The 27,509-nt window shown below is 38.6% G+C and overlaps 1 protein-coding gene and 2 long non-coding RNA genes across 7 annotated transcripts in view; 1 reads left to right on the forward strand and 2 right to left on the reverse strand.

Moving 5' to 3' along the window:
- The window catches only part of LOC145438137 (uncharacterized), a 175,630-nt gene that overhangs the window by 51,835 nt on the left and 96,286 nt on the right, over window positions 1–27,509 (forward strand). For 3 of the 5 annotated variants that reach the window (XM_080315510.1, XM_080315513.1, XM_080315512.1), the window contains 8 exons: window positions 632–664; window positions 13,714–13,758; window positions 13,818–13,871; window positions 19,391–19,444; window positions 21,477–21,530; window positions 25,174–25,227; window positions 26,683–26,736; window positions 27,067–27,120. In XM_080315510.1, coding sequence (XP_080171636.1) covers window positions 632–664; window positions 13,714–13,758; window positions 13,818–13,871; window positions 19,391–19,444; window positions 21,477–21,530; window positions 25,174–25,227; window positions 26,683–26,736; window positions 27,067–27,120 — 402 coding nt within the window. The remainder of the gene's footprint in view (window positions 1–631; window positions 665–13,713; window positions 13,759–13,817; window positions 13,872–19,390; window positions 19,445–21,476; window positions 21,531–25,173; window positions 25,228–26,682; window positions 26,737–27,066; window positions 27,121–27,509) is intronic. The other 2 variants (XM_080315511.1, XM_080315514.1) reach the window with 2 other exon arrangements.
- The window catches only part of LOC145438166 (uncharacterized), a 357,286-nt gene that overhangs the window by 43,689 nt on the left and 286,088 nt on the right, over window positions 1–27,509 (reverse strand). The gene's annotated exons all lie outside the window — the stretch shown is intronic.
- Window positions 8,683–10,784, reverse strand: LOC145438171 (uncharacterized). Its single transcript, XR_013914873.1, has 2 exons — window positions 8,927–10,784; window positions 8,683–8,883 (listed from the first exon to the last, which is right to left on the reverse strand). It is a non-coding gene; the product is annotated as an uncharacterized LOC145438171 (long non-coding RNA).

Raw genomic sequence — 27,509 nt, forward strand, 5'->3', positions numbered from 1 at the left:
GGTATTGTTTATTTTCGACGCTATACTCGAAGTAGCTGTTGCTGAATATATCGTAGCTAGCATCCATTGTACATATTTTGAGAAAACCACAAAAATGTAAAGTTGTCATTGTTTTTCCGTCTTTATCTTGACCATGCTTAAATTTGAAAATACGTGATAAACAAAAACACGGCCAGGATATATACAAATGAAAAAACTACTAAAGTTTGATATTTTACAAATTTTCAAATTGGATCCCTAAATGTGAAAAAGGGGCATAAGCTACTTAGTTTCACCACCACGATACACAGACGTGTTACTAGAATCAATGGCAATCAGAACACTTTAATAAGTTAGTTCGTCTGAAAGTAGTTTCAACCATAGCCACTTCCAGTGTATGAAGATGGATGAGTTCAATATTGTCTATACGGTTTTATTTTATTTTGATGTAATGGTTCGTTTGAAATCGATCGCTCCTCCCATCACGGTCACGATTATCCGACCCGAAACACATCTGATTGGGCCCACCGATATAAATGCATGCTTCTGGAAAAACGGTATCGACCTGTGTCTTAAGAACTTAAGTCAATAGATAGGGGCATGTTTGCTCCAGTGACATAATAACATCAAATTTCGTTCAACTCTCATTCAGATCTACGAATGATCAATATAACAGTTTCTGAAGGTAAGTAATATACGTCACAGTCTTCGCGCGGTTATTAATGAACTATTGAAAATATTATTTTTCCATCGAGCGATTGATAATGACCTCAAGTCGATATGCCATCATTTTCGCTGTTATATGTGAGGTGCTGGAGAACTTATGTTCGATGAAAACATTGATTGTCTAACTCTTAGTTTAAAAACAACTTACCAATAAACTGTACCGGCTGGCGCTGCTGTCTTAAGCGGCGTAAAGCGATTGTCAAATGCTAGTGTTTCGTTGTCTACTAGACCAAGGTATAGATAGGATAGTTGTAACATTTCCTGTACTTCGCAAGCCCGTCTTGTACTAATATGCTGTATGGAGACATACTGTTCAAAATTTCACTCGAGACCTGGAATACTGCAATACAGTTGACCCCGCTCAATTCCGACAAGTCAGACAACATATTAATAATAATGGACTGTTGCGTGATAAATTATTGCAGCTGTACTATTGGCCCCGCTGCAGTAATTGGCACTGATCGCATAAAACGCATATTAATTGTAATTTCAGGTTTCTTTTATTTCGATACCAAAAGGATTGAACAAATACTGTCTACTGTATTACTGTGCAACACACCCATATGATCGAAATAGTGCAGTAATTCTTCGAATACAGTACTAAGTCGGGTAGCAAGATCTGAAATGGTGTGTTTTGTCTTCAGTGCCGCTTCGTTATAAGATGAACGCAATTATACCGAAGTAAAAGCGACTATACTAAGTTGGCTCGACCCTATGTGATTTCATTGTAGTTTGACGTTATTGCATAGATCGTCATTGTTTACCTATAATATCATTCATCTTTTGAATATTATATTCATATTGAAATGAACCCGAATATTTTCGGCTGATACTTGTCAGGGATAATCGTCAGCAACTAGTAGCGAATTCAAAAGAACAGCGTATATCAACAATCGTGACACAAAATATGACGTCAGCAGCACGAAATGTCGAATACGAGAGCGTTCAATGTACTATTTTTAGATGATACACGAACTCTTTTTGTTGACACATCCTTGGTGTATTTTGATAAAAGTTGACTCCAAGGCACACAAATGAAAGTGTGAGCGACCCTTTCCGAGCATGCGAGATCTGTCGTCTCGATAATTTTTCGCACAGGCGGGATTATCAAACAAGTGTTTGCCAATTGCAGAATTTATAGCCTTTGATTGTTCTGCATCAATATTGAGCGGATGAGTTAAGGGTGAGCTTTTCACCGAGCGAGTCCTAATTAATCTAGGTACATGCTGATTTATGCGTTCCTGAAAGCGCTTTGACGTTCTTCCCACATAGCCCCAATCACAGTGACACTTAAATTCGTGAACTAAATTACTTTCTTGAAGTGCGGGAAGCAATACTTTACCTGTTGCAGGGAGCAGATGCGTTGTCGTGAAAATCACGTTTGGTCTTCACTGTGTCGTAACACTTATTGACCGCTGAAATCAATAAGCCATTTGCAGGACTTCGATCACGTGACTAGATACGCATAGCAACCACAAATTGGTTAGCAAGCTACTTTCTCGCGCACCTGCTTCAGGGCTAAATATCGCATAGTGTACTGTTGATTTCTGGTTGTAAACGTTTCGGAAATTTGTTGTAGAAGTCATCAGAGATTTACCTATGCTAGATGTCAATCCTGTACAAAGCACATAGAATGATATCGTCAGAATTACGCAGAAATCCCTCGTTAACGTAGCCGTATTTCGGATACATCGTTTTCGGGCTGTAAACGTTTTATATAACACGCAAGTGTCATGGAAATGCGCAAGGATTCAAATATGTTGGATGTCTTTGATTCATGAACTATGTAAACTCCTTGCGTCAAAATGATCGACATTTTAGCCGTTATTTGGTAGTCAACTATGATTTTATGACACAAAATTCGACATTGCAGGACATTGACTGCGTGATATTTATTGCAGCATTAAGTTAGGTGTGGATAGTATACTATACTATAGTTGTATTGTAGTGGTAGTTGGTAATCATTGCAGCATTTTGATGATTGATATCGATTGCAATATATATAGGATATACTGCTATTTTTAAGCCTATAGACAATGACTACCAGTGCCAGTACGTTGATGTGTTATGAATTCATGCAATGTGCTGCATACCATATATATATTAAACACCATATGCTATTGTATGGCTTCTCAGTTAATAAACAATTCAAAATATTGAGAGCTCTACACCTATATTACAAGTTATTGATCATTCTGTCATGCTGCTAAGTGCCACCACCCAAAGAAAAATGATCATCAGCTCCAATTGAGGGTGCAACAAACTGTCCCGAGGCCTGGATTACTTGACTATGATTGCCTGGATTGGATTACTTCACTCTATGGCACAGTGCAAATATCTTGAGTTTCAAGACATGGCTATACCACATGTATACGAATTAATGATCTGATGGATTATCCCAAGAGAGCCGAACACAGGCAACTAAGAAATTGATGATGCCCTCGTCAAGAATTCAGCCTGGAGCCAATTATTATCACCACATAAAATTCGGTCATGCGGTAGGAGGCGGCGTCGTTTCATGCCAACAGAAAATGTCAGCAGATGATCTTACCACTGACTAACTGTCCTGAACTTCTTTCCCGATGTTGATGTCTGCTTTCAAAATGATATTTCATTTGTGTACAGCAAGACAAGCGCTCTTCCGTGGATGCTATGAGTATGTCTAGACAAGTGGCTATGGAGGTAGAGGAAAATACATAGGCATAAGAGTCTCGGCAGTTATTGAACTTGATAATGTTAACATGCATTTTTCTTCAACTATTTCTTATGCTCTGGGTATGGAATGCACAAAAATTAATAATAAAGTGCACTTCTTTGCAAGTTTATTTGTAAATTCAATGAATCAAACAATATCATAAGTTCAGAATATTACGGAGTCAATGCAAAAGAAACAATGTTCGTCGTCTTTAGAGGATGTTTCTGAGTTGGTTGAACCAATACACAGAGGGGGTCAGCAACGAAGTACTATTTTACCTGAGTGATAGCGTCATTATGAGTTTAGGCTACTTCCACTTCTACTTGACAATTTTTAGGTAGTATTTTTTTGTCAGGTTTGGGATTTTGGCAACTAGAAAGTATAGCTTTGGCGCATGATTGCATCCCCTTCAAGCGTGAGGTTGTCATAACAACTGGGCAAAATAGCCCCAGTACCACGGTAACTAAATTAATTTTTGAAAATTGCACCTATTTGTGGTGTCATCACCTTTTTGCGTGGATCAAGAAGATGCAACATGCAATGTTTACCGTTGTCACATGGCATCAATTTCTAAAACTAAGTGACCCTCAACCAAATCTACTTCATGTAACGAATTTCTTGACTACTTTTCAGAAATTCATTTCTACTTCCACTTGAAGTACTTTGGACATGTCCTGGAAGTAATTAGTGCTACTTGTACTTGAGTATAAATTAAGGCATTACTTCTACTCGGTTCCCAACAATGACCACGTTGACCACCTCTGGGTATAGGATGACCGATCTTGTCACTGCGTTTGAACTGCTCTAAGAGTTATTTGATAGTTACTTACCTTAGTTCGCTAAATAGCGCACATATGTGACATCAACTATTTATCAAAATCGCGCGTGATTTGCCAAATCCACTTCAATCGCAGTTGCGAAGTAGTGCTAATAAATTCGGCATTGTATAAGGCAACAATAAAGTGCACTGCTTTACTGAAATACAGTGCATCCTCAAGATTACCGGACCGCGATTGACCTATCGATCTCGCGTCCCATGACATGCCGCCCTATTCTGGTCGCTTACTTTTTCTATACTATATTCTTTACTTTCATTCAGTGTACATGCCTCCTCTTTACTACTCCTAGGCCAAGGTGGGTGTCTGATCCCATTGACAAATCCAAGTCGCTTCGACATCTTCCTGTCTATTCATTGTATCGCATTTTTTGTGGTGTATTGAACTGATAAAATTGCTAATAAACCAATGATGATGATGATGATGCTTAGGCCTGATGGCAGGTTCTCCCAAAAGATACTTCCGATGTGTTCAGCGACATTTGTTTTATAGCAGCACGCCAGCAGACAGTATATCCTGATCCTTGCGGGTCCCGGCTGCTGCAGTCATATCCCCCATCCAAAATCAGGCTCCACAACAGACAAATAGTACTGTTTGAACTAACAAATACTCTTACCAGAATATAAGCCAATCGCTTCACTTCAAATGCATAAATTTAAGTACATATGATCAGAGTTTAGTACCGTAATACGACTACGTTACCGACGGATTTCTGCGTAATTCTGACGATATCATTCTAAATGCTTTGTACAGGATTGACATCTAGCATAGGTGAATCTCTGATGACTTCTACAACAAATTTCCGAAACGTTTACAACCAGAAATCAACAGTACACTATGCGATATTTGGCACTGAAACAGGTGCGCGAGAAAGTAGCTTGCTAACCAATTTGTGGTTGCTATGCATATCTAGTCACGTGATCGAAGTCCTGAAAACGCCTATTGAATGAGAAATTGATCACAGTCCAACTCATTCCTAAATATGACAAAAATATCGTCTATCGTCGGTACAATAACGGTTTGAGGGACACACGCTGGGAGAGAAGCTCGCCCTCATAATATCCTACGAAACTGTTAGCCAAAATAGGCCCCAAGGGAGATCCCATCGATTACCCCTGACGAGTGTCAGCCGAAAATATTCGGGTTCATTTCAATATGAATATACTATTCAATTGTATATTAAAGTTCTGTACCTCTAAGAGGCTTTTCATTCATCTTTTGTTACAGTGAGCATCATAACTTGACCCCATGAATTTTGAACCGGTGTCCGGATTAAGCAGATAATTGCTAAAATCAACGGGATTATTTTTACATGCAAATTCAATTTATGTTCAGTTCCCGAGCCCTTTATCCGAAGAAAGCGGTTTTTCGGTTGTCCGGGTATGGTGTAAGAATTGAGCGGATACGACTGTATATAATATTTTATTGGTCGGCATGATTAACTGGTTATCAGAAATCAAACAACATACTTATTGAGATTGCATATTTTCGTTGCCTAAAGTCCAGACACTTCTCAGCGCCCACTTACGGGCCACAACAGACTAAAAATGCTTTGTCGATACATTGTAGACTACAAGTTCAGAACCAATACCTTGGATCAAAGGATCCAAACGGTCTTTACTGACACTAGTTCAAATCCCGTTTCATTATAATTGCGATATCAATTGGACTTATTTAAAAAAATCGCGGGTGTTTTTTAAATCAGAATAATTATCAATAATACTTTTGCGAAAGATGGTATATATAGTGATAGTAAATCGCACGTATCACAAACAAAAATTTCAATTAGCCTACATCTACCAAAAATTATGGTCTTTATGTTGATTTAGGACATCATTTTGCGCCACTTCAAGCTTTACCCTGTTGGGGCTTTGAGGCGGTAGCTACGTTCCTGGCTTTAAGGGCTTGTCTACTATTAGTTTTAGTCCTAAATCGACACTCCGGAGTTTAGTAACACCTGAATTTTCAAATAAACAAACTCTATTGCTTAGGTTTACCATATTTTGGAATGGGGAGATGAGGACACTTTTTCAAAATTTTCAAGGTTAGAATACTGAAAATGGTAATTTTTTTCCGACTTTGTGGTCGGTTGACCAAAAAAATGACTTCTCTCCAGAAAGAAAGTTATTCTTTCAGACTTTACGTTGGTTGACTAAAAAAATGTCACCACTTTTGTTCGAAAGACGAATTTCCCATTTACCGTCATTTATGGCCATTTTAACTCGAATCTATCCACTATCTTAGCTCTTGAAGCTGTAAAGGAGGACGAATTCCCCAAAAGAAGGATATTTAGGTGTCCTCGGAGGATGCAGATATAACACTAAAATTCCGGACACGTATGGCAACAACCCTATAGTAAATATGTCATACAGGTAGCATCCGTAGCAAACACGGAAGAACACGAATTTGAGCAATGAAAGAAGGCAGAGAATTCTGTTTGAGAATATACTGTGGAGTTCTTAGCATTAAATGGTATACCGTGGTTCCAAATCGCAATCCAAATCTGAGCGTCAACGAAGTATGAGTTCTAAAAGGTTCTCACAGCTTGAGCGCAATACATCGAAAAGAAATCCATGCGAAATGTTAGAGCATTGGCGTGGCGAGCGTGAAGGGACTCTGGCGAGGAAATGGGCGATTAGGGGGGCGCTGGCTACAAATTTGACGGTAAGGGGGTGCTGAGAGCAAATTGGGGCGTTGGAGGTTTAGAGGGCAACTGCGGCGTAGTGTTGAAACGATTGACGAGTAAAACAGCAAAATATGCAGTAAAAACGGTTATGCCATGGTGATTTATGGTCGATCCAGGAGTCGGTCTGTTCAAGCGGCAGTACCGGTATATTCGATTTTTACTTAGCAATATATATATCCTGCCCATCATGGACTGATTCAGCAGTCGGCAGAATCACGAGAAGCGTGGTATATAATGTGGCGAGAACTAAGACATATTTGAACACTTATATTGATACACCGTTAGGTGTAATGGCTTCAAAGAAAACTGCTTTCTGGGATTTGACTCTCTGTTTAAACCGATCGTGAAATATTCACACAGATGCGACGCTGTCCCCCTATAGTTACGGTTGCCAGAAAAGATATTGCTTATAACTGCCGGCATAAGCTATTCATCAATTTTTATAATTCAGATTTATCCTTTTTGATAATGATGAAATCTGATCATTGGGTGAAAATGGTGCTGTCTGGATTCAGTAACACGTCCGTGATAGATTGGAGGGATTTATTCAAACGGGAACTTTTCCAATTCTCAAGCTTGCGTGGGCTTGATAACGGTCCTCTCGCATAAGGCCAATCTAATTTTTACGTAGAAGCATACAGCAATCATCTCGTAAAACCGCACACGGATTTATGGTAATTTGATTGCAGGATATATTTCAATCGGTGTCCGGTAAATACCGAGAATGCTATTAACGAGAATGCTATTACCGAACAGGACAGTATCGAGAATGGACATTACCGAGAATGGACAATACCGAAAATGGTCATTACCGAGAATGGACACCACCGAGAATGGGCATTACCAAGAATGCAATAAATGCAATGCAGGCATGTTATGCATATGAACAGATCGTGTGTGTGCATCACGGCGTTGCCACATCGGCATCGATACTCAGGTGTAAATTTCTCGACAACGTCCGTTACATTAAGCTAGATTACTTGACATTGGCCAATCTCGGTAATGTCCATTCTCGGTAATGTCTGTTATCGGTAATGTCCATTCTCGGTAATGTCCATTCTCGGTAATGTCCATTCTCGGTAATAGCATTCTCGGTAATGTCCATCTCGGTAATAGCATTCTCGGTGATAGTATGGGACCATTTCAATCAGAAATTAGTGTCTAGTACATTCCATGAAATTTCCGAGCATCAATTGATTAAGAGGCGTCTACATTGTACATTTTTGGACTCGCATCAAAGTGCAATAACTCTTAGGGTGGAGACCAAAAGTTTTACCTTAAAACAGACGCTGAGCGCCGAAAACCCGCTCACGTAAATCAATCTGAAATTCTTAGCTAAACGGTGACCAATGTTGATGACTGTGACTGGTTTAGCGGAACCTGAAAATTGGACAAATGTGCTGACTCATGAATCCACGCGCTTGCGCACTGCTTGAAATACGTCATCTTGCAACGCCGTTGCCATGACGGCCGCCTTGATGTTAACCGGAGTGGCGGAGTGAACAGTAGAAACGGCGTTTTACCAGAACATCTCAACTATACCACTGTTTGTTTTTGTATGAAAAAATACGATCGATATCACCTGCATGAACATGGACTGGATGGAACATGTCCTTTAACTTGGATTGATTTGCTTCATCGCTGTTTGATAACCAAGTAGTTGCCACCAGCAGTGTTGCCACTCCATCTACCTTTACGTTATATCATATTCTTGCAGTGTTTTGAACCAATAATATATGAATAAGTGCAGCCTAGTCTCATCACCATTTCTTCAGGATAGAGGGGGTATTTGCCTCATATTCATGCTGATACAGAATTGAGCTAACAGGTCTATGGTATTTCCGACTGGCTGATGCGACGTGATATTTCCCTCTTACCTGATATTCGTGTTGACGACCAAAAAGAGAAAGCGATACTCTGTCATTGGTCAATAGATGTAATTTAATCAAATTCAAGAAAAACTCAAAATTAACAACAGTAAAATAATATGATCAACAGCTAGACAAACTATTTAGCTAGAGAATTCATTTCTCCAACTGCAACTTCATTAGATCAATTTTAAACCTATAATACTCCATCTGTATTCGATGGAGTTCAACTTGACGCAATCTTTCTTCTTCCCTCAGTTTATTTTCTTGCTGGAGGTTTGCAAACTGGCTCTGTAATATTTTTTGTTTTATCGTTGTTCCCCTCCGCGAGTGTGTGGGACGATCATCTGTCACATAAGTATTTCTTCAATAAGCTATTATTGATGATAAAGAAGCTTCCCACCAGTTATTGCAGCTTCTGAACCAATCCAATCTGCTGTCTGACACATATAGCCTGCGGCAGTGTGGCCTGAAGTACGAGGCTCACTGGTCTGGCTCACACCAAGAAAACTATCAGAAATTTGCCCACTTTGATTCAATGGGCCATCGGAAAGCAATTGAACTGTAAACGAATGGAATAATGAGTTAAGGACAAGGCCTTTACTTAACATTTCCAATATAGCTATGAAACTATACTCACATGAAACATCGACGAATGTATCATTATCGTCGTCATATTCATTCGTAGGACATGATATCTGTTGCGGTATTAATGCTGAAATAAAACCTTTTTATTTTAAACACGGAAGTTTCAGGATATCCCTGACATTGTTTGACATATATCTTCAACTTCACTGCTTAATGGATCTGGTTCAAAATCCATAAGACCTCCCCCTGTTTTTCTAAGCTCGCGTTTCCTTGATGCATTATCTTGTTTCGCTTTAGTTTTCATGTTTTTCCACAAGGATTGCAAGTTCTTTGTGGTACGAGGACACTCTCGGCCCATCGCATTAAAGTCTACAGTTAATTCTGCCCATGCTTTGCATTTTTTTTGTTGACTTTCTCTGTCAGTCTTCTTGCATTCCAGCTCCCTATATTTTTTCATTAACTCGATCAACAATTGTCTCTCGCTCCGGGTGTAATTAATAGATCTGTTCCTATTCATTTCTCCTGTTGTTTCTAAGATAACTGCTGAAAATGGCAAAATAAACATTGATACCTCCAGAATAAACCAGAACTGAACTGCTATTGAAAGCTATAGCCTAGTACAAATAAAGAATATGTACATGTAATTCAAACGTACTCTTGCAGAATTTGATTTCGAACAGTTCTGCCTAACGTTGTAGCGGTTGAAGGGGGCAGAGCTGTTGCTTCGACCAAATCCTCCAAGTACTCATCATCATCATCATCCAGACGTTGACGTGTTGCGATGGCAAAGTTGTGTAGGCAGAAGATTGCAACAATAGCTGCGTGTGAATTCTCTAGTGCCATGCGTGAAGGTGTACGGAGGGAGCGAAATCTCTGCTTCAAAATTCCAAAGCTTTGCTCGATCCTCGATCTGGTCTTTGCATGAGCATAATTGTAATGCCGCTCTTTTTCTGTGGCTGGTGCACACACTGGAGTCATCAGATACGGTCGCAATGCATACCCTCCATCTCCCAAAAGCAACCCATCATGTAACCCTTCTTCAAATTCGTCCCGAATTATTGAATTTTCAAATATCCGACTATCGTGACAACTTCCAGGCCACCGACAAACAACATTCGTAAATGACCTACTCGCATCACAGACTGCCTGAACATTAATCGAAAACCAACCTTTGCGATTACGATAAACCTCGGCTGATTCTCCTCCTGGGGAAACTATGGGTATATGAGTACAATCTATGCAACCAATTACCGATGGAAAGTGACTGATTTTATAGAAATCTGCCTTTGTTCTATCTAAATTGACAGGGAATTTGCTGAATTGATATTTCTGTCTCGCAATACACCTCGAAATCCTGTGTACTACCCGTCCTGCGGTTTGGCGGCTTACACCCATCAAGTCGCCATCTGTACGTTGGAAGTAACCTGTTGCATAGAATCGCAACGTCAGTAGTAGCTGCTGTAATTTTGGCACAGCATGCTTGTGCTGGTTCAGTTCTAAATCGCCTTCAATTACTGCTAAAATATCCAAGGTTGATTTCTTGCAAAATCTAAATCGATCTTGGAACTCCGAATCTGAATATCTTTTGAGTGGATTCTTCAAATCTACCAGGTAACAGCGTTGCGGTCTACTCTCCTCGCATAATTCATCCAAAAGCTCAAGTACGTCCATGTCTGCCAACTACCTATAATATACTTCCTGAGTTGAGAAATTATCAAATCCAACTGTTATACATGATAGGCTACTACTACGTAGGATGATGGTGCGATAACCTACGGTATCAGAATGATAACTAAATAATAACAAAGTCGACTTGAAGAAAATGAAAGTACTGCGGGACTCCTGAAGTCTGAAGTGTAGATCACCTGCGGCCCAGCGGCCGTACCAGAAACGGTTGCCAGTAAACTCGGCCCAAGGTAAATTCGGCCCGTCGAATTCGGCCGTCGGTGAATTCGGCCCTCGGTAAATTCGGCCAGGGCCAGAGTAACAACAACAGTTACAATACCATTATCTAACCTGAACCCTAATCCTAACCTAACCCTAATCTAACCTAACCCTAATCCTAACCTAACCCTAATCCTAACCTAACCCTAATCCTACTAAATAAATACAGTCCATCCTCAAGATTACCGGACCACGACTGACCTATCGATCTCGCTTCCCATGACATGCCGCCCTATTTCTTGTCGCATTCTTTTTCTATACTATCTTCTTTACTTTCATTCAGTGTGCATGCCTCCTCTTTACATCGCCTAGGCCAAGGTGGGTGTCAGATTCCATTGACTACTCCTTGTCGCTTCGACATCTTCCTGTCTTTTCATTGTATCGCATTTTTGTGGTGTATTGAACTGATAAAATTGCTAATAAACCAATGATGATGATGATGATCCTAACTTAACCCTAATCCTAACCTAACCTAACCCTAACCCTAACCCTAATCCTAACCCTAACGCTAATCCTAACCCTAAACCTGACCATTAAACCTCCAAATCACTTGATAATATTATAATTATGTAATATAGTACACATTATTAATTCGTAATACAATTTCACACAATGTTCTCCGAGGGCCGAATATACCGATTGAATTCGGCTGTCGGTAAATTCGGCCCCGTAAACATCGGCATATATATATATACATATATATATTTATACGCATACCCTGTTCTCCAAATCACTTGATAATAATATAATTATGAAATTAATTCACATTAATAGTTGGTAATACATTTTTATAAAAAATTCTCCGAAAGCAGAATTGACCGAGTAACCAGTGAATTGACCGGTGAATTCGGCCGTCGGTAAATTCGGTCCCCGTGAATATCCGCGCTATCTCCCGTGATTACGCGATCTACGCATACCCTGACATCCAAATCACTTAATAATAGTATAATTATGTAATTAATTCATGTTAACGGTTGGTAATACATTTTAATACAATATTCTCGGTGGGCCGAATTTACTGATGTAATGGCCGAATTTGCCTGGGCCGAATTTACTTTGGGGCGAGTTTACTGGCAACCCCAGAAACAACAACAATAACAACGTAATGAGATCTCGTCTCTGTCACGTCACACACGTTCAGTTAAAATTACAAAATGATCAGGTGAGCTTGTGCCGCATTCCGCGATACATGAGCGACTTAACAGTTAAACCAGCGAGGGTTGGTGGTTTAAGGATCTGAGGTTTAGCGGTCGCAGATTTAACAAAATCACACTTTTGGTCACCGGTAAGTCTAAAATACCGTGCTAAGCGCCCAACAGCCGCTTAACGGGACTTTTGGTCTCCACCCTTACTGTTCATCGTTTTGGATAAATAATTGAGTCATATAGAAATAATCTCGCTGGAATCGGAGCAAATTTTTCCTTATTGTCCCTCCCGGCTTATATATATATATTAGAACAGTGGTTCTCAACCTTTTTGGACATGCCCCCCATTTCATAGGTATGGCTCTGTGTATAGTGCGAATTAAAAATTTGAAAATTCTCTCATCAACATCCATAACCTTCCATGTTCCATGCCACTAATCTATCCGTTAGCAGTGCTAGTATTCTGGTTGCAGTACGTGATATGACGATAAGTGGGGCGCGAAAATTTTCACTATCATAAAGTGGGGCCTGTCTGAAAATGTTTTGAGAACCACTGACCTAGCCGGTCGTGGAGATTTCAGATTGGTATTGTAAAATATCGAATCAGTATTGAATATGTGAAGATACAAAAAAATAATATAAATTTTTGCGTGGCGAAGTCAAATCATTTGATTCAGTATGGTTGAAGTCGAAATTATTAATTCAGTGTGGTCCGAGTCACTGAAAATTCTACCTCGTGATATTATTACACTTATCAAAACGTATTTTTAGCCACGCAAAGTGCAAGTGGTTTTCGAGGTTTTGAAAGGCCGGATCGCCTTATTTCTTTCACACAGGATATAATTTGAAAGATAATCCATGACGCTATTTTGACTAAAATATAATATTCTCACCGTATGAAATAAATATAAAAAAATGCGCAGTCGCCACATAAAGTTCCGAAATTCAGTCTAATTTGGTATTTGTACACACGAAACACTGTTTTTAAACATAATATAGCAGCGTTGATAAATTTTTGAGGTGTTAGATTTATTTTAATTGATGACTACATTTCTACATTCGTGATTCATGATTGAGTCAAAACCACTACTTTTGCCGACACTGATGTAGTAGTTCAGTAACATGATTCCAATTCATTTCTCATTTTCTATTTTTCTAATACGGTTTGCGGACCAATACGAACTTCACGTTGTTAAAACATGTCGAAAAAATATCTTTTGAATACCATTGCTTTTCTCAAATCCAGCGCGACAAACCACTCATGAAGACATGCTTGAAAGGTCATCTAGATGTAAGTAGAAAGTCATTATCAGAAAACATACTTCACGTGTCGTATTTTGTTTGCAACAGACATAGCAGACTTGAAGAAAAATCAGCGGGATGTACGTGCTGGCATAATGCAAGGTGGGTAACGTCAAAAGCAAATTATTGAAAACAACAACAAAAAATATAAATTTACGACTATTATTTATTACCGTTGCATAATGTACCATACGTAAAACATTGCAAAAGCGCATGCGCAGGGCAGCGATCGGCAGCACGCAATATGTTCTACCTATGTATCATATATCAGAGTCATATATCAGTAAATTAGTGAAATAATGTTAGGTAAAAGTGTTTCATAAATCTTCAAGTTGATATTGAAGTGACACAAAATTCCCCTCTGATATGTCTCAGATGCATCCGCAAAGCAGATTGACGCCACATTAAGGACAATAGTTAATACAGATGAGACGGGGAGGGGGTCCCAGCAATGAGACGAAAATCCGATACGAACATTGAGGTGTAATGTCACAGAAGAAGGATCATTAGGTCATTCTCACTAACGATGGTAATTGGTAGGGTATGCATCAACACGGACTATATTGCAGGGGACTGATTTTAATATGCTGGACCATGCATTTATTACTTTCATGTTGTCGCTGTGGATGTGTCTGGTGACGATATTTTGAAATCTGGTCAGTTTTCGCGAAACTGACCGTCACTTTTCAAATTCATACCGTGACCTCAGCAAGACTTCAATCTGGGCTGGTTCAGTTTAGAAGTGGGCGGACTATATTCCTCTACCGTTTCCGTCTTCGATCGACACCCCAAGACATGTCTAGGTTTATTTATAAGACTAAATAAACCTTTTTCTCTAAAAAATCTCTTTCTTTCTCTCATTTTTCAAGACTGACCCCCGGGATAGCGTCAGAGAGTCAGAAATGATGCATCAGTGCGTAGCCACCGTTGCCTGGTTTCGAACAAACCGTCAACCATGACCGTAAACCGCGCGACTCGCCACAGAGATGAGCATGGATTAGGATTAAGTTTTGAAAAAACAGGAGTTGTGAAATTTTGTCGGATTTGGATTGAATTTGCATTAGACATTTTTTTCAGAATGGATTAGGATTTGGATTGGGTTTACCTATTTTCTGCGAGATTGAAATGTCGTGTGGCGAATGGCGACAAACTTTATTCAGATCAGTGATTAATGTACTTATGGTTACTAAGTTATCTTGAATCAAGTCAATCGTTGGTTGTGAAAGAAAATTTTCGAATCCCTCCATTGCATAACTTAGCTCTTTTTCTGAATTTCCAGTTGGAATCGGATTAGGACTGGACATGGACTTGAATATGAAAAAGTTATGGATTAGGATTAGGATTAGGATTTCAAGGTTCGGATTTGGATTGCATTAGAACATGAAAATTTCAAATCAGCTCATCTCTGGCTCGCAAGATATCGAAAAATCAAAAATACAATAAAATTTAGATATGGGCATGGTGAGTGAGTGGTCATAATGGTCAACTTCAATATCAATACCAAATCGGAACCCTACCTATCATGTAATGGCATGAAATAACGTGGTATACTTTCTCTTGTCGTATCCAACCATTTAAAGCAGTGATTCCCAAGTGCGGCCCCCAGATAGCCTTCTTGCGGCCCCAAAAATATATTAGGAAATCGATTTATGACAAAAAATAAAATTTATATTTATAATATACTCTTGCTTGGCTTGACCTCTGTAGTTTTTAATTATGGAATTGCAGGAAAGTTGTGAGTATAGACTGCTAACGTTACGTCACTGCTGTTTCAATGCAATGTGCCCTAACTTTCCAGTTGGATGAGCAGTAGCTATAGATATAAATAGGTATTGATAACTTTCAAAACCGGATGAAAATCCTGAAAAAATGGTAAATCTTTCCCACTTCGTGGTCGCTTGACTAAATAAGAAAACGAGGCTCAACTTCCGGAAAATACAGTTTTTCTTTCACATTAACAGGTGGTTGACTGAAAAAAAGGTCAACTTCCCGGTCCAGCTCCCAAAATAGCCGCCGGTAGCGTTCCTACAATGCTGACTTAATGTATATCATATTTTGTGATACGATTGTTGATATACAATGTTCTTTCCAATTCTCTACTAGTTGCTGACGATTACCCCTGACGAGTGTCAGCCGAAAATATTCGGGTTCATTTCAATATGAATATACTATTTAATTGTATATTGAAGTTCTGTACCTCCAAGAAGCTCTTCTAATGTATATCAGTCGAATTCGGCCCTATATGTAACCAAAATCCTCAAAATAGAAGACAAAATCACAAAAAAGAAGACATTTGGGCGTCCTCCGAGGACACTTAAAATAAAATCAAAAAATTGGACAAATCATCTTAAAAGAGGACGTATGGTAACCCTATGATAACTAGATGTACAACACGTGACTCACGGTTGAATACGCCGAGATGCACACTGCTTAGCCGGCTAAAAGCAACATAATTGGTAGTCCTATAGTTAGGGCCGTAACTGCCGCACCCCAAACGGCCTAATTGAGGGGGCCGAGCTCGAAGGGGGCCCAAAATTATTTCGTGAATTAGCATAAATTATAGAGTATTTTTAGAAAATTTATGCAACTTTTTCAAAAATTTTTAGCGCTCCGTGCGATTTCCATTCGCCACATATCTTGATTATTGGGTACTCTTCCCCAAGAAAATATACGCAAGATTTATAGAAATTGGCATATAAGCGTTGGCCTTGACCGCACCACAACTCCCCAAGACATATAAAGTTTTAGGCCATGTAACATGTGACTCCAAGAAGTGTGTCAGAACGATCGGCAGCGAGAAAGCCTTGGCCGTAAAGGACTGCTTTTATTCTGACCAAAAACTTCGAAATATCAAAAAATTAGTTATACATACAAAATAAAGATAGGTTTAATTGTCCATATAGGCGCCTAAATGACTTACGCCGAATGTTCTTGTCTTGGCAATCTAAACCTCACAAGACAAACACCATCCCGCAGGAAAGAAAATTATATGCCAGTGAAGAAATACAAATCTGGAATCGTGTGATCTTTCAGTTTAGTAGGTTTGGGCAATTGTACATTTTTTGATATAGCAGACAGGAGGTCACAAAATAACATCATGTAAGGAAGTCATACCTAAGGGTCCGTTTGCCCGAAGATGTTTAGTTTTACGAGGTCTGCAGTATCAAAGATACCTATCATTCAGCTCTACCGGTAAGTCTGATTACGTGGGCAAAGAAGACAACCATGCAACTCCCAATCTTATTCACCGATTTTATCATGAATTATCGCAATATTCGGGCGTCGCGCTGTCTCACTAAATAGTACAACTTCAATTTCGTGGCAAAAGCGAACAACGTGATGCGGGGTCAGTTTATCACCCTACGGGAGCCCGGGGTCCTGACGAAATGCTGTTACGTTCCTGCCAACGAGTATACCCCCGGAGATGTTTAATTACTATTGAGGGGGCCTATACCTTTTCAAACACACCTCACTCAGCTCTACCAGTAAATCAGATTCCGCTAACAGAGACAGGATGAAAATTGATAGCAATACATGCAATTACCGATCATATTGACCGATTAAGTCATGAAACTGAAGAAATTTCTCGCGCTTCGCGCGTTTAGGCGCGAAAAACTGATTCACTCAACGGACACCCAATGCAGCAGATAAGTAGCGGTAAACAGTGTACAGTTTTGAAATCACGCCAGGGCAATAAAACTACTCTGAAATAGCCATGATGACTGTTTGGGTCCGTTTCATAACCATAGTATTCGTGCGGCCCCGACCGTACTCTGAAATTCTAAATTTGGCCCTCACGCCGAAAAAGTTTGGGAACCACTGATTTAAAGGCATAGTAAACCACTTTATGACTCATCATATTCGGTCACAAACTTGAATTTTACCTTGACTATGTTCTTAAAATCACCGAAGCGTGAGCACAATTAACAAAGCCCCTCAGAATACATCGCTCAACAAGGTTTGATGTTTGAAACGGTGAAATTACACAAAATACCGTACAAGTATACGTCTGATGTTCTGGCAGAATTTCCGACTATATTTCCCATTCGGAAAATATCTGGAAATATGGGGTGATCACCACTTTTTTAGGTATGCGTATTTTCGGCCGAACTACTCATGTAAGATCGACGGTACTCGAAAATTATCATGTCTTATACCTTCAAATTAGGTATCGTATAAATCAGAGGTCACCAACACGCGGCCCGCGAGATCATTTTTTGCGGCCCGCGACTTGATTTGAGATTTCGTTAGAAAGCTAAGAAAACATTTCGAAATGCTGAAATTGACGTTCAATGGCCCAAACACTCCCAAGAGCAAGACACTTAGAAAACGGCTTAGGACAGTGGCTCTGAAACCCCCTTCTGGGGGCGCGAAAGTATCTCAAGGGGACGTGAAGCTGCGGTAAACTGAAAAAATTTTCGCGCTTCGCGCGATTTACCTCGGATTTGTGGTTACAGTGATTGCTCTGCTGTATATAATCCGGTATTCATATTATTGAATTCTCTCATTAACATTCATAACCTTTCATGCCACCAACCATCTGTTGGGATTGTTAGTATTATGGATGCATTTTTTGATATGATAAGGGGCGTGAAATTTTTCATTATCATATAGGGGGCATGTCTAAACAGGTTTAAGAACCACTGGCTCAGGGCTTCCCCACACGATCAAGCTTTACGTGGAGATGGTCTTTCAGCTAGCAACGAATCTAACTAGCCCCCAAAAGCCTTTCCAGGTATCTTGCACAGCTCAGAGTTTAAAATAAAATGAAATTGATGACAGTGATCCTTTGTTGTATTTTTATTCCTTTGATAACATATTACTTCTTCTGTGGTTACTATACCCTTCGCCTATGTTCGGTAGCACAGCGTTGTACTGACATAGAGTTTTAAAACGTGGTTGCCTTATTTATATCGATATTAAATTCATGCGGCCCGCGGCCGCTTGGAAATTTGAAAAGTGGCCCGCAACCCGTTTTGAGTTGGCGACCCCTGGTATAAATCAAAAGATTGCCAGCTTTTCGTACAGACCAATATGAGGCCTCTAAGACGTACACGAGCCAAGATATGACCAGATGAGGTTTGCCGAAGCCATCAGAGGCTTTAGATTTCAAAAGGGTTAAGTAGTTCTTCATTATTAAGTTAGTCTGTGGGTTAGCTATCGGACAACTAACGAGGCACTGTTAAGACAACGAAACCAGACCGTTATATTATCAAAAATTATAATCTACATATCAAAGCGTACAGTTGAGGCGAAATAATTTATGATAGATTGACATCAATATATATAGAGGTCGTGATCGGCTTCTTAACGCCTATATAATCCTGTTATAGCTGCGAACAATTAACACAAACGCTTGTGAATCATTGCAGTCAGCAGCGAAATGACTTGATGATGTCGCTCACACTGCTCTTTACGGAACTTTCCGTTACTCAGAATATTTCATAAATATCATGAGGAGGCTCGATCATTGATATTTATTTATCTTCTTAACGCAGTTTAACTGCATGCATGTAGCGGTCGTTTCATTACTAGGACCCCCACAAACCATGAATTATAAAAAGGTAGCGGGTGACACAACTTCTATTATAACTCACAAACGTGATCCAATTGATATTCAGAGATTGCAGATGTGAATGAAAATCTCCGTGACTTTGAAAGCATGACAGGAAATGGTAAGTTGTCGAAGATTGATATATTTTCAAACTAAATCTCAGACACAGCGAAACCAGAGGTTTTGCTATCTAAGTTTGAAATCTAATAATTGCGGCAGTCGTTTTACGCTACGTCGATAACACTGGTCGACAAAATGTAACAATCATTTTTGGAAGAACATATGAGAGCCGTTTCTGGGGTTTTCAAGTTTGCTGATTACGAATATCACATTAGTTTTTCCAGTTTGGCTCTTGTTCAGGAGATATTTATACCCCTAAAAAAGCCCAAAATTACTGTATTTACCCTTGAATATTTCACTTGATAGGAAGAAAATCGCATTTTTTTTTCTAATTTTATACGGCGCATCAATAGATAATTGACTACGAAGAACCCTCATATCGTTCTCAGTCATTATATCAATATTAACATGACCTTGTGCGAAATATTTTTTTTGTCAAAAAAGCAGTTTGTCAAGCCTAAAAAGTGTACTTTTGCACAACGGAAATACATATTATCCTGTATCAATTGGTCATTTCACAATGAATAAAGAGGAGTATAAAGCTATGCAATTTGTCCTTGAACAGCTTAACTACCATATTCATATGAGTCTCATTTCTTTTGACTCGTAAGTGTATAATTTTCCGCTGAATCGAAAAAGTGGTTACACCTATAGATCCCTATCAAACGAGAAGCTTAAGTCTGGTATCTTTGATCGATTTCAGATTCGAATACGGATAAAAAGATTCCAATTTCATATTAAGAACAAGTTCACCGCACGGCATTTATCCTAAGATGTCGTAAATATAACTTTTTAGAGGATCACTGATCACAAAGCACCCAACTACAAACAGTTGGTCCATAAATTCGTATCTGCATATGAAAAACTTGAAACGAACATAAAAGTCCACTTCTTGTTCAGTCATCTTGATGATAATCTTGTTGATTAGCAAGTGGAGAGGATCCAACAAGACATCGAAACAACAACAGAAAGATATTAGGACAGATGAGCTGAATATATAATGGCAGACCATTGCTGTAACCTTTCGAGAAACTGCACTAAATTGCTTATAGGCAAAAATAGGTGGTCGACATAAAACTGATTGAATTAATGCAACGTTATTTTAGTATCCATGTGAATATTCATATACAATATTATTATTTATGTACATGATATCCATGAAAGTGTATAACTATGATAATTATAATAATCCTAAATATAGTGCTGATGCTGTATTTTGATTTAAAAAGTCTTTTGTGTGTGAAAATAACAAGTAGATTGTATTTCTATCCGATTTTATATCCAGCCATTACAGCGACAATGGGAGATTTTGGTCAAAATAGCCCCATGGGTTATCTCCAAACAATAGCCAATTTGAAAAAACTAAGGTCATATTCGGAATAAGTCCCCTTCAGAACCACCAAAACCACTTTTATGTGTTGACCAGTGTAATGTATTATACTGGTCAACACATAAATCTATCGTGAGCGCCTATTATCATAACCACGTGCATCATGATGCCAGCAAAAATGAAAAACACAACAGAAGGCTTTGGTCGAATTTCTATTCACGTTAGTTCTATAATCACAAATAAATACCCACAAGACTGAAATGGCTTAACTTCTCTGTACCACTCAATCATATCAATATTTCATTTTGAATATTTGCCGAACCTTAGAGGCGCTCAAAATTTATTCCGAATCCTGTACTAGCGGATGACGATTACAGCTGACGAAAATTATTCAGAAATAATCGGGTGCATTTCAATATGAATACAGTATTCGATAATACCAATTTACATATATATAATTCGCTTTGCATTGTTAGTTTCGAATATTACCAATCACAGGTACGGTGTAATAATTATATATGCATCAGCATCACGATAAAGTCTTGCGTACGCTACTTTAATATGAGAATCTCTTACATATTCCATAATCACACACGATCGATCAGCTCTACTAGATGTGTACGCTTTACAATTATTGTCTTCCAATGAGGAAGCATAATCACAATGGGCGTTTTGGATTTCTTGAGTTCCTCTTATTGTTCAGGTTTCTTACGAATCAACGAAAGCCTAAACCACATCAACATGCGCACAGACAGTAGTAAGTAAACCATTCAAACTATTGCTTTATAAGTGCACTACACTGCACATGTTAGTACTACATAGAAGATGATATAAACTAATCTAAGCACTTATTCACCTCTTCAAGCGTGAGTAAACCAAAATTACCCAGAAACATACTACTTTTCATGGCATATATAGGAAGAATCGGTATCTCAAAAACAGAACCAATTTGGGGAAAGTAATGCCATTTACGGACTCATCGCCCCTGACATACCCCTAAATCGATCTCATATATCATGATTTTTGAAGAAAAAAAATTTTTGTTCCTTCGTGTTATAGCTCATAAACGTGATCCAATTGACATTCAGAGATTGCAAATGTGAATGAACATGTCCGTGACTTTAAAAGCATGACAGGAAATGATAAGTTGTTGAAGATGGATCTATTTTTCAAACTAAATCTATTGTACAACGAAACCCAACGTTCACTATCTAAGCTATGAAATCATTGCGCAAGATGTTTTTTTACCGTCGGCTCTCAGAGAAAAATCTGGCAATGGGCCAAGAAGGGCCATTTTTTAATCGAATAAGGCGCATGAATTGAGTGCCTAACTGGGCCAAAGCGCGTTTGAGCCAAATTCAAGTCGACTGAAAGAGAAGGGCCAAACGATACTTTAAACTTACCAAAACGCTGGCTTTGCACGTAAACATATTTGAGAAAATTCATCCATTAACCTTATTTGATGAATATCTTTTATGTCCAGTAACGGTTGATTATTCAATTTCATCAATAAGTCTCATCATCACCGGTATCGATGATTAATGAGATGGTGAAGCTTGCAACTATTTCTTTGGTCGGTATATTGAATAAATGAATAACGTTGTAAGTTGCAATAACAGTCTGTGCTGTTGCATCATGTGGAAGCCAATTTAGTGACGCATCACATATTCCCTTCCTTATTGCTGAAGAACCATGACTAGAACGTTCGCTGTGTAGAAAACTGCAACAGTGGGGAAATGCGTTACAGAAATTTCGCAAGGCTATATGAAGCGAAACGAGAGATCCCGAAAGTACATAGATACATGGCTGCTGCCAGTAAAAGTCATTGTAATCGTTTAGCCTCATTCCGTCTATGGTGGCTTTTCCGAAGAAAGTCACAACTTCCAAAATTATATCATACGTTTATCTTTGATTTGACAGCACATTACATTTAGAGCGCAGTGGCAATTTATCAGAGTTTATAGGCCCGTGCACAATGCGCCAATCTGTCGTGAGCGTCTATGCTCTATATCAGAGGTTTGAAACACGCGACCCGCCAAAGCATTTTGTGCGGCCCGCGACGTCATTTTAGATTTTTTTTGATTTGACAATATATGAGTGTCACATATATCTTTTCAGGTTATAAAGTGAAAATTCCCTCTTAAATTGCTCCGAAAGCCTGAAACTATTCATCAAAGTTCACAATCACATCAATTGCAAACGTGACCATGCAGTGGTTGATTCACTATTTCGCCACATTTCCAATTCATGATGACAAAACCTAACACTTAGACGATTCGTGACCAAAATTTGTGAGTTGAAATTGGACGCTACCTTTTTTGGAATTACTCAGACTCGGGCTATCTCGATGTCAAAATGAAAATGACTCGAGAGGACTCGGAGTGACTCAGAATGCCGTGAATTTGTTAGAACCATGAACGCAACAAACTAATCGCGTATCAGGGTAATAGTAATAGATCAGAAGTTCGCAGCTTGGTATTTAGTTAACTAAGCAAGTAGTTATGGCAACCATTGGCAATCTGTTAGTTACATCTTTGGTCGCTAAACCATGTTATTAATACCGTAGTGGCACGCTCCAACGATGCAACAACAATGGGCCGTTCGGCGTTACGACATTTCAATCATCAGAACACATTCATTAATATATTTATATTTTTTCTTCTTCTATATTTGAAGATATTTGGCCATGAGATTAATAGCCTACTTTTCAGAAATATACCCGAATCCTGAATTGGAGTTACAATGCTCAAAGTAAAAATGTTTTGATATCAGATTAGTCTCTATTATCAATCTGTTAAATTCAAAATGGCCTTAGTAGTAGCTTTAACATTACAACTCGATAGCCGATAGCTTTTATGATGGCATCATACATTTGTCCGCCCATATGGTGTCTATATCTTATAATTATCATATATCAAGTACAACAACAATTCTATTCAAATGGGTATAAATTGATAATTCTTTTCGTGCCAGGGATAAATTGATACAAGAGTAAATCACATTTTGACGATGTGTGTTTACTGTCAGTCTGCTGGAACGGCTCACTTTCAATAGGGCAATTCATTCCCGCAAAATAAGGACTACTTGGAAAGACATAGAATACCCCTATATTGCTGCGGCCCGCGGCGTCGTCTAAACTGGAAAACTGGCCCGCGAGCACATTTGAGTTTGAGACCTCTGCTCTATATCATGCCTCCAAAAATGAATAACACAACATAAAGCTTTGGTGAAATTTCTATTCACGTTAGTTCTATACTCAAAAATAAATAACGCCAAGACATGTAACTGGAATGGCGTAACTGCCGTGTACCACGCAATCATATCAATATTTCACCTTGAATATTTGCCGAAACATTAAAGATGCTTCTTGGAATTACCGAATTTTAAAATACAATTGAATAGTGTATTCAAATAGAAATAGACCCTAAATTTATCTCGGATTCTCTACTACTAGTTGCTGACGATTAAGGCTGACGAGAGTCAGCCGGAACTAATCGGCTGTATTTCAATACGAATATATTATTCGATAATAACAATTTACATATATTTAATTTACTTTGCATTATTAGTTTCGAATATTAGCAATCACGTGTACGGTGAAATAAATATATATGCATCAGCATCACTATAAAGTCTTGCGTACGTTAATTTAATATGAAAATCTCTTACATAATCCATATTCAAACTCGATCGATCAGCAATACTAGATATGTACGCCATACGCAATTATTGTATTCTCATGAGGAAGCATAATCACAATGGGTAAATTCGATATCTTGAGTTCCTCTGATTGTTCGGGGTTTTTACGAATTAACGAAAGCCTAAACCTCATCAACATGAGCACAGAAAATAGTAAGTAAACCAATCAATACAAATGGAATTGCTAAATCGGTATTTTGAAATTGTGTCGCATAGGAATAATTAAACATTTCTTTCAGAAGTACATTTATTTCAGGTGAATTTATTACATCGAATACTTTCATGTGTACCTTATCAAGTTGTAACGGCAAAATAAGAAGCATTTAGAACAGCGGTACTCAAACTTTTTTCGACACGCTCCCCCTGTTGATAGTTAAAAATTTCACGTCCTAATGCCCATATAATCCTGCTATACCTGTGAACAATGAAGACAAACGCTTGTGAATCCTTGCAGTCACCAGAAAAATGCCTTGATGATGCCTTGACGGCGATAGTAACAACGAATTTCATAAATATCACGGATAGTCTCGAACATTAATATTGGTGTAGGCCTATCTATTGATATTCATAACGCGGTTTAACTGCATGCATGTATCGGTCGTTTCATCACTAGGATCCCCATTGGTTTAGGAAAACCATGAAATTCGGCGAGGTAAACAACTTTCATTATAGCTCATAAACGTGATCCAATTGACATTTAGAGATTGCAGATATGAATGAACATCTCCGTCACTTTGAAAACATGACAGCAAATGGTAAGTTGTTGAAGATGGATCTATTTTTCAAACCAAATCTAAGATACAGCGAACCCCGACGTTCAAGATCTAAGTTATAAATGAAATCATTGCGGTCGATGTTTAACGCTACGTTGATCATCTATTTAGGGACGTGCAACCTTCGTCCCTCCGAGACAAATTTGGCATCTTGCAAAGACGTTGCATTTTAGAATCGCATAATACCCATTAATTGAGTGTGCCATTGGGTACGTCAGCGTGTTTGAGCCAAGCTGAAGTCAGCTATAAGTGAAGGGGCAAGCGACATTGAAACTTACCAAAATGCTGACTTTGCACATGAATAAATTTGATAAAATTCATTCCATAACCTTAGTTGATGAACATCTTTAATATGCATTGACGGTTGAATATTCGATTTTATCGATAAGTTTCATCGTCACCGGTATCGACCATTATTAAGATGGTGAGGCTTGCAACTATTCCTTTGGTGACTATTTCTATTTATTATATATACGTTGTAAGCTGCAGCAAGAGTACGTGCTGTTACATCAAGTGGAAGCGAATACAGTGACGCATCACATATTCAGCCCCCAATTACTAGAAAAACAGGACTAGAACACAGGTTGTGTAGAAAACTGTAACAGTGAAGAAAAGCCTAAACGAAATTTCGCAAAGGTATATGAAGCCAAACGAGTGATCTCGAAAGCACATCGATATATAGCTGGTGCTATAAAGTCATTCAAATCGTTTAGCTTCATTCCGTCTAAGGTGGCTTTTCTGGAGAAAGTCACAGCTTTCAAAATTATATCACACGTTTATCTCTGATTTGAAAGCACATTATACATTTGAAGCGCATTGCAAATTTAACAGAGTTTATTGGCTCGCGCACATTCCACCAATCTATCATGAGCGCTTATTATCATAACCACGTACAACATGATGCCAGCAAAAATGAAAAACACAACAGAAGGCTTTGGTCGAATTTCTATTCACGTTAGTTTCATAATCACATATAAATAACGTCAAGACTGAAATGGCATAACTTCCCTGTACCACTCAATCATATCAATATTTCATTTTGAATATTTGCCGAACCTTGGAGGCGCTCAAAATTTATTCCGAATCCTGTACTAGCGGATGACGATTACAGCTGACGAAAATTATTCAGAAATAATCGGGTGTATTTCAATATGAATATAGTATTCGATAATACCAATTTACATATATATAATTCGCTTTGCATTGTTAGTTTCGAATATTACCAATCACAGGTACGGTGTAATAATTATATATGCATCAGCATCACGATAAAGTCTTGCGTACGCTAATTTACTATGAGAATCTCTTACATATTCAATAATCACACTCGATCGATCAGCTCTACTAGATGTGTACGCTTTACAATTATTGTCTTCCAATGAGGAAGCATAATCACAATGGGCGTTTTGGATTTCTCGAGTTCCTCTTATTGTTCAGGTTTCTTACGAATCAACGAAAGCCTAAACCACATCAACATGCGCACAGACAGTAGTAAGTAAACCATTCAAACTATTGCTTTATAAGTGCACTACACCGCACATGTTAGTACTACATAGGAGATGATAAAAACTAATCTAAGCACGTATTCACCTCTTCAAGCGTGAGTAAACCAAAATTACCCAGAAACATACTACTTTTCATGGCATATAGAAGAAGAATCAGTATCTCAAAAAGAGAACCAATTTGGGGAAAGTAATGCCATTTACGGACTCATCGCCCCTGACATACCCCTAAATCGATCTCACATACCATGATTTTTCAAGAAAAAATTTTTTGTTCCTTTGTGTTATAGCTCATAAACGTGATCCAATTGACATTCAGAGATTGCAAATGTGAATGAACATCTCCGTGACTTTAAAAGCATGACAGGAAATGGTAAGTTGTTGAAGATGGATCTATGTTTAAAACTAAATCTATTATACAACGAAACCCAACGTTCACTATCTAAGTTATAAATGAAATCATTGCGCAAGATGTTTTTTTCACCGTCGGCTCTCAGAGAAAAATCTGGCATCGGGCCAAGAAGTGCCATTTTTGAATCGAATAAGGCGCATGAATTGAGTGCCTAACTGGGCCAAAGTGCGTTTGAGCCAAACTCAAGTCGACCGAAAGAGAAGGGGTAAACGATACTTTAAACTTATCAAAACGCAGGCTTTGCACGTAAATATATTTGAGAAAATTCATTCACTTATTTGATGAATATCTTTTATGTCGAGTGACGGTTGATTATTCAATTTCATCAATAAGTCTCATCATCACCGGTA

The sequence above is a fragment of the Botryllus schlosseri genome, chromosome 4, assembly GCF_051294905.1.
Source record: "Botryllus schlosseri isolate E-star chromosome 4, Bs_hap1, whole genome shotgun sequence".
Taxonomy (NCBI): Eukaryota; Metazoa; Chordata; class Ascidiacea; order Stolidobranchia; family Styelidae; genus Botryllus; species Botryllus schlosseri.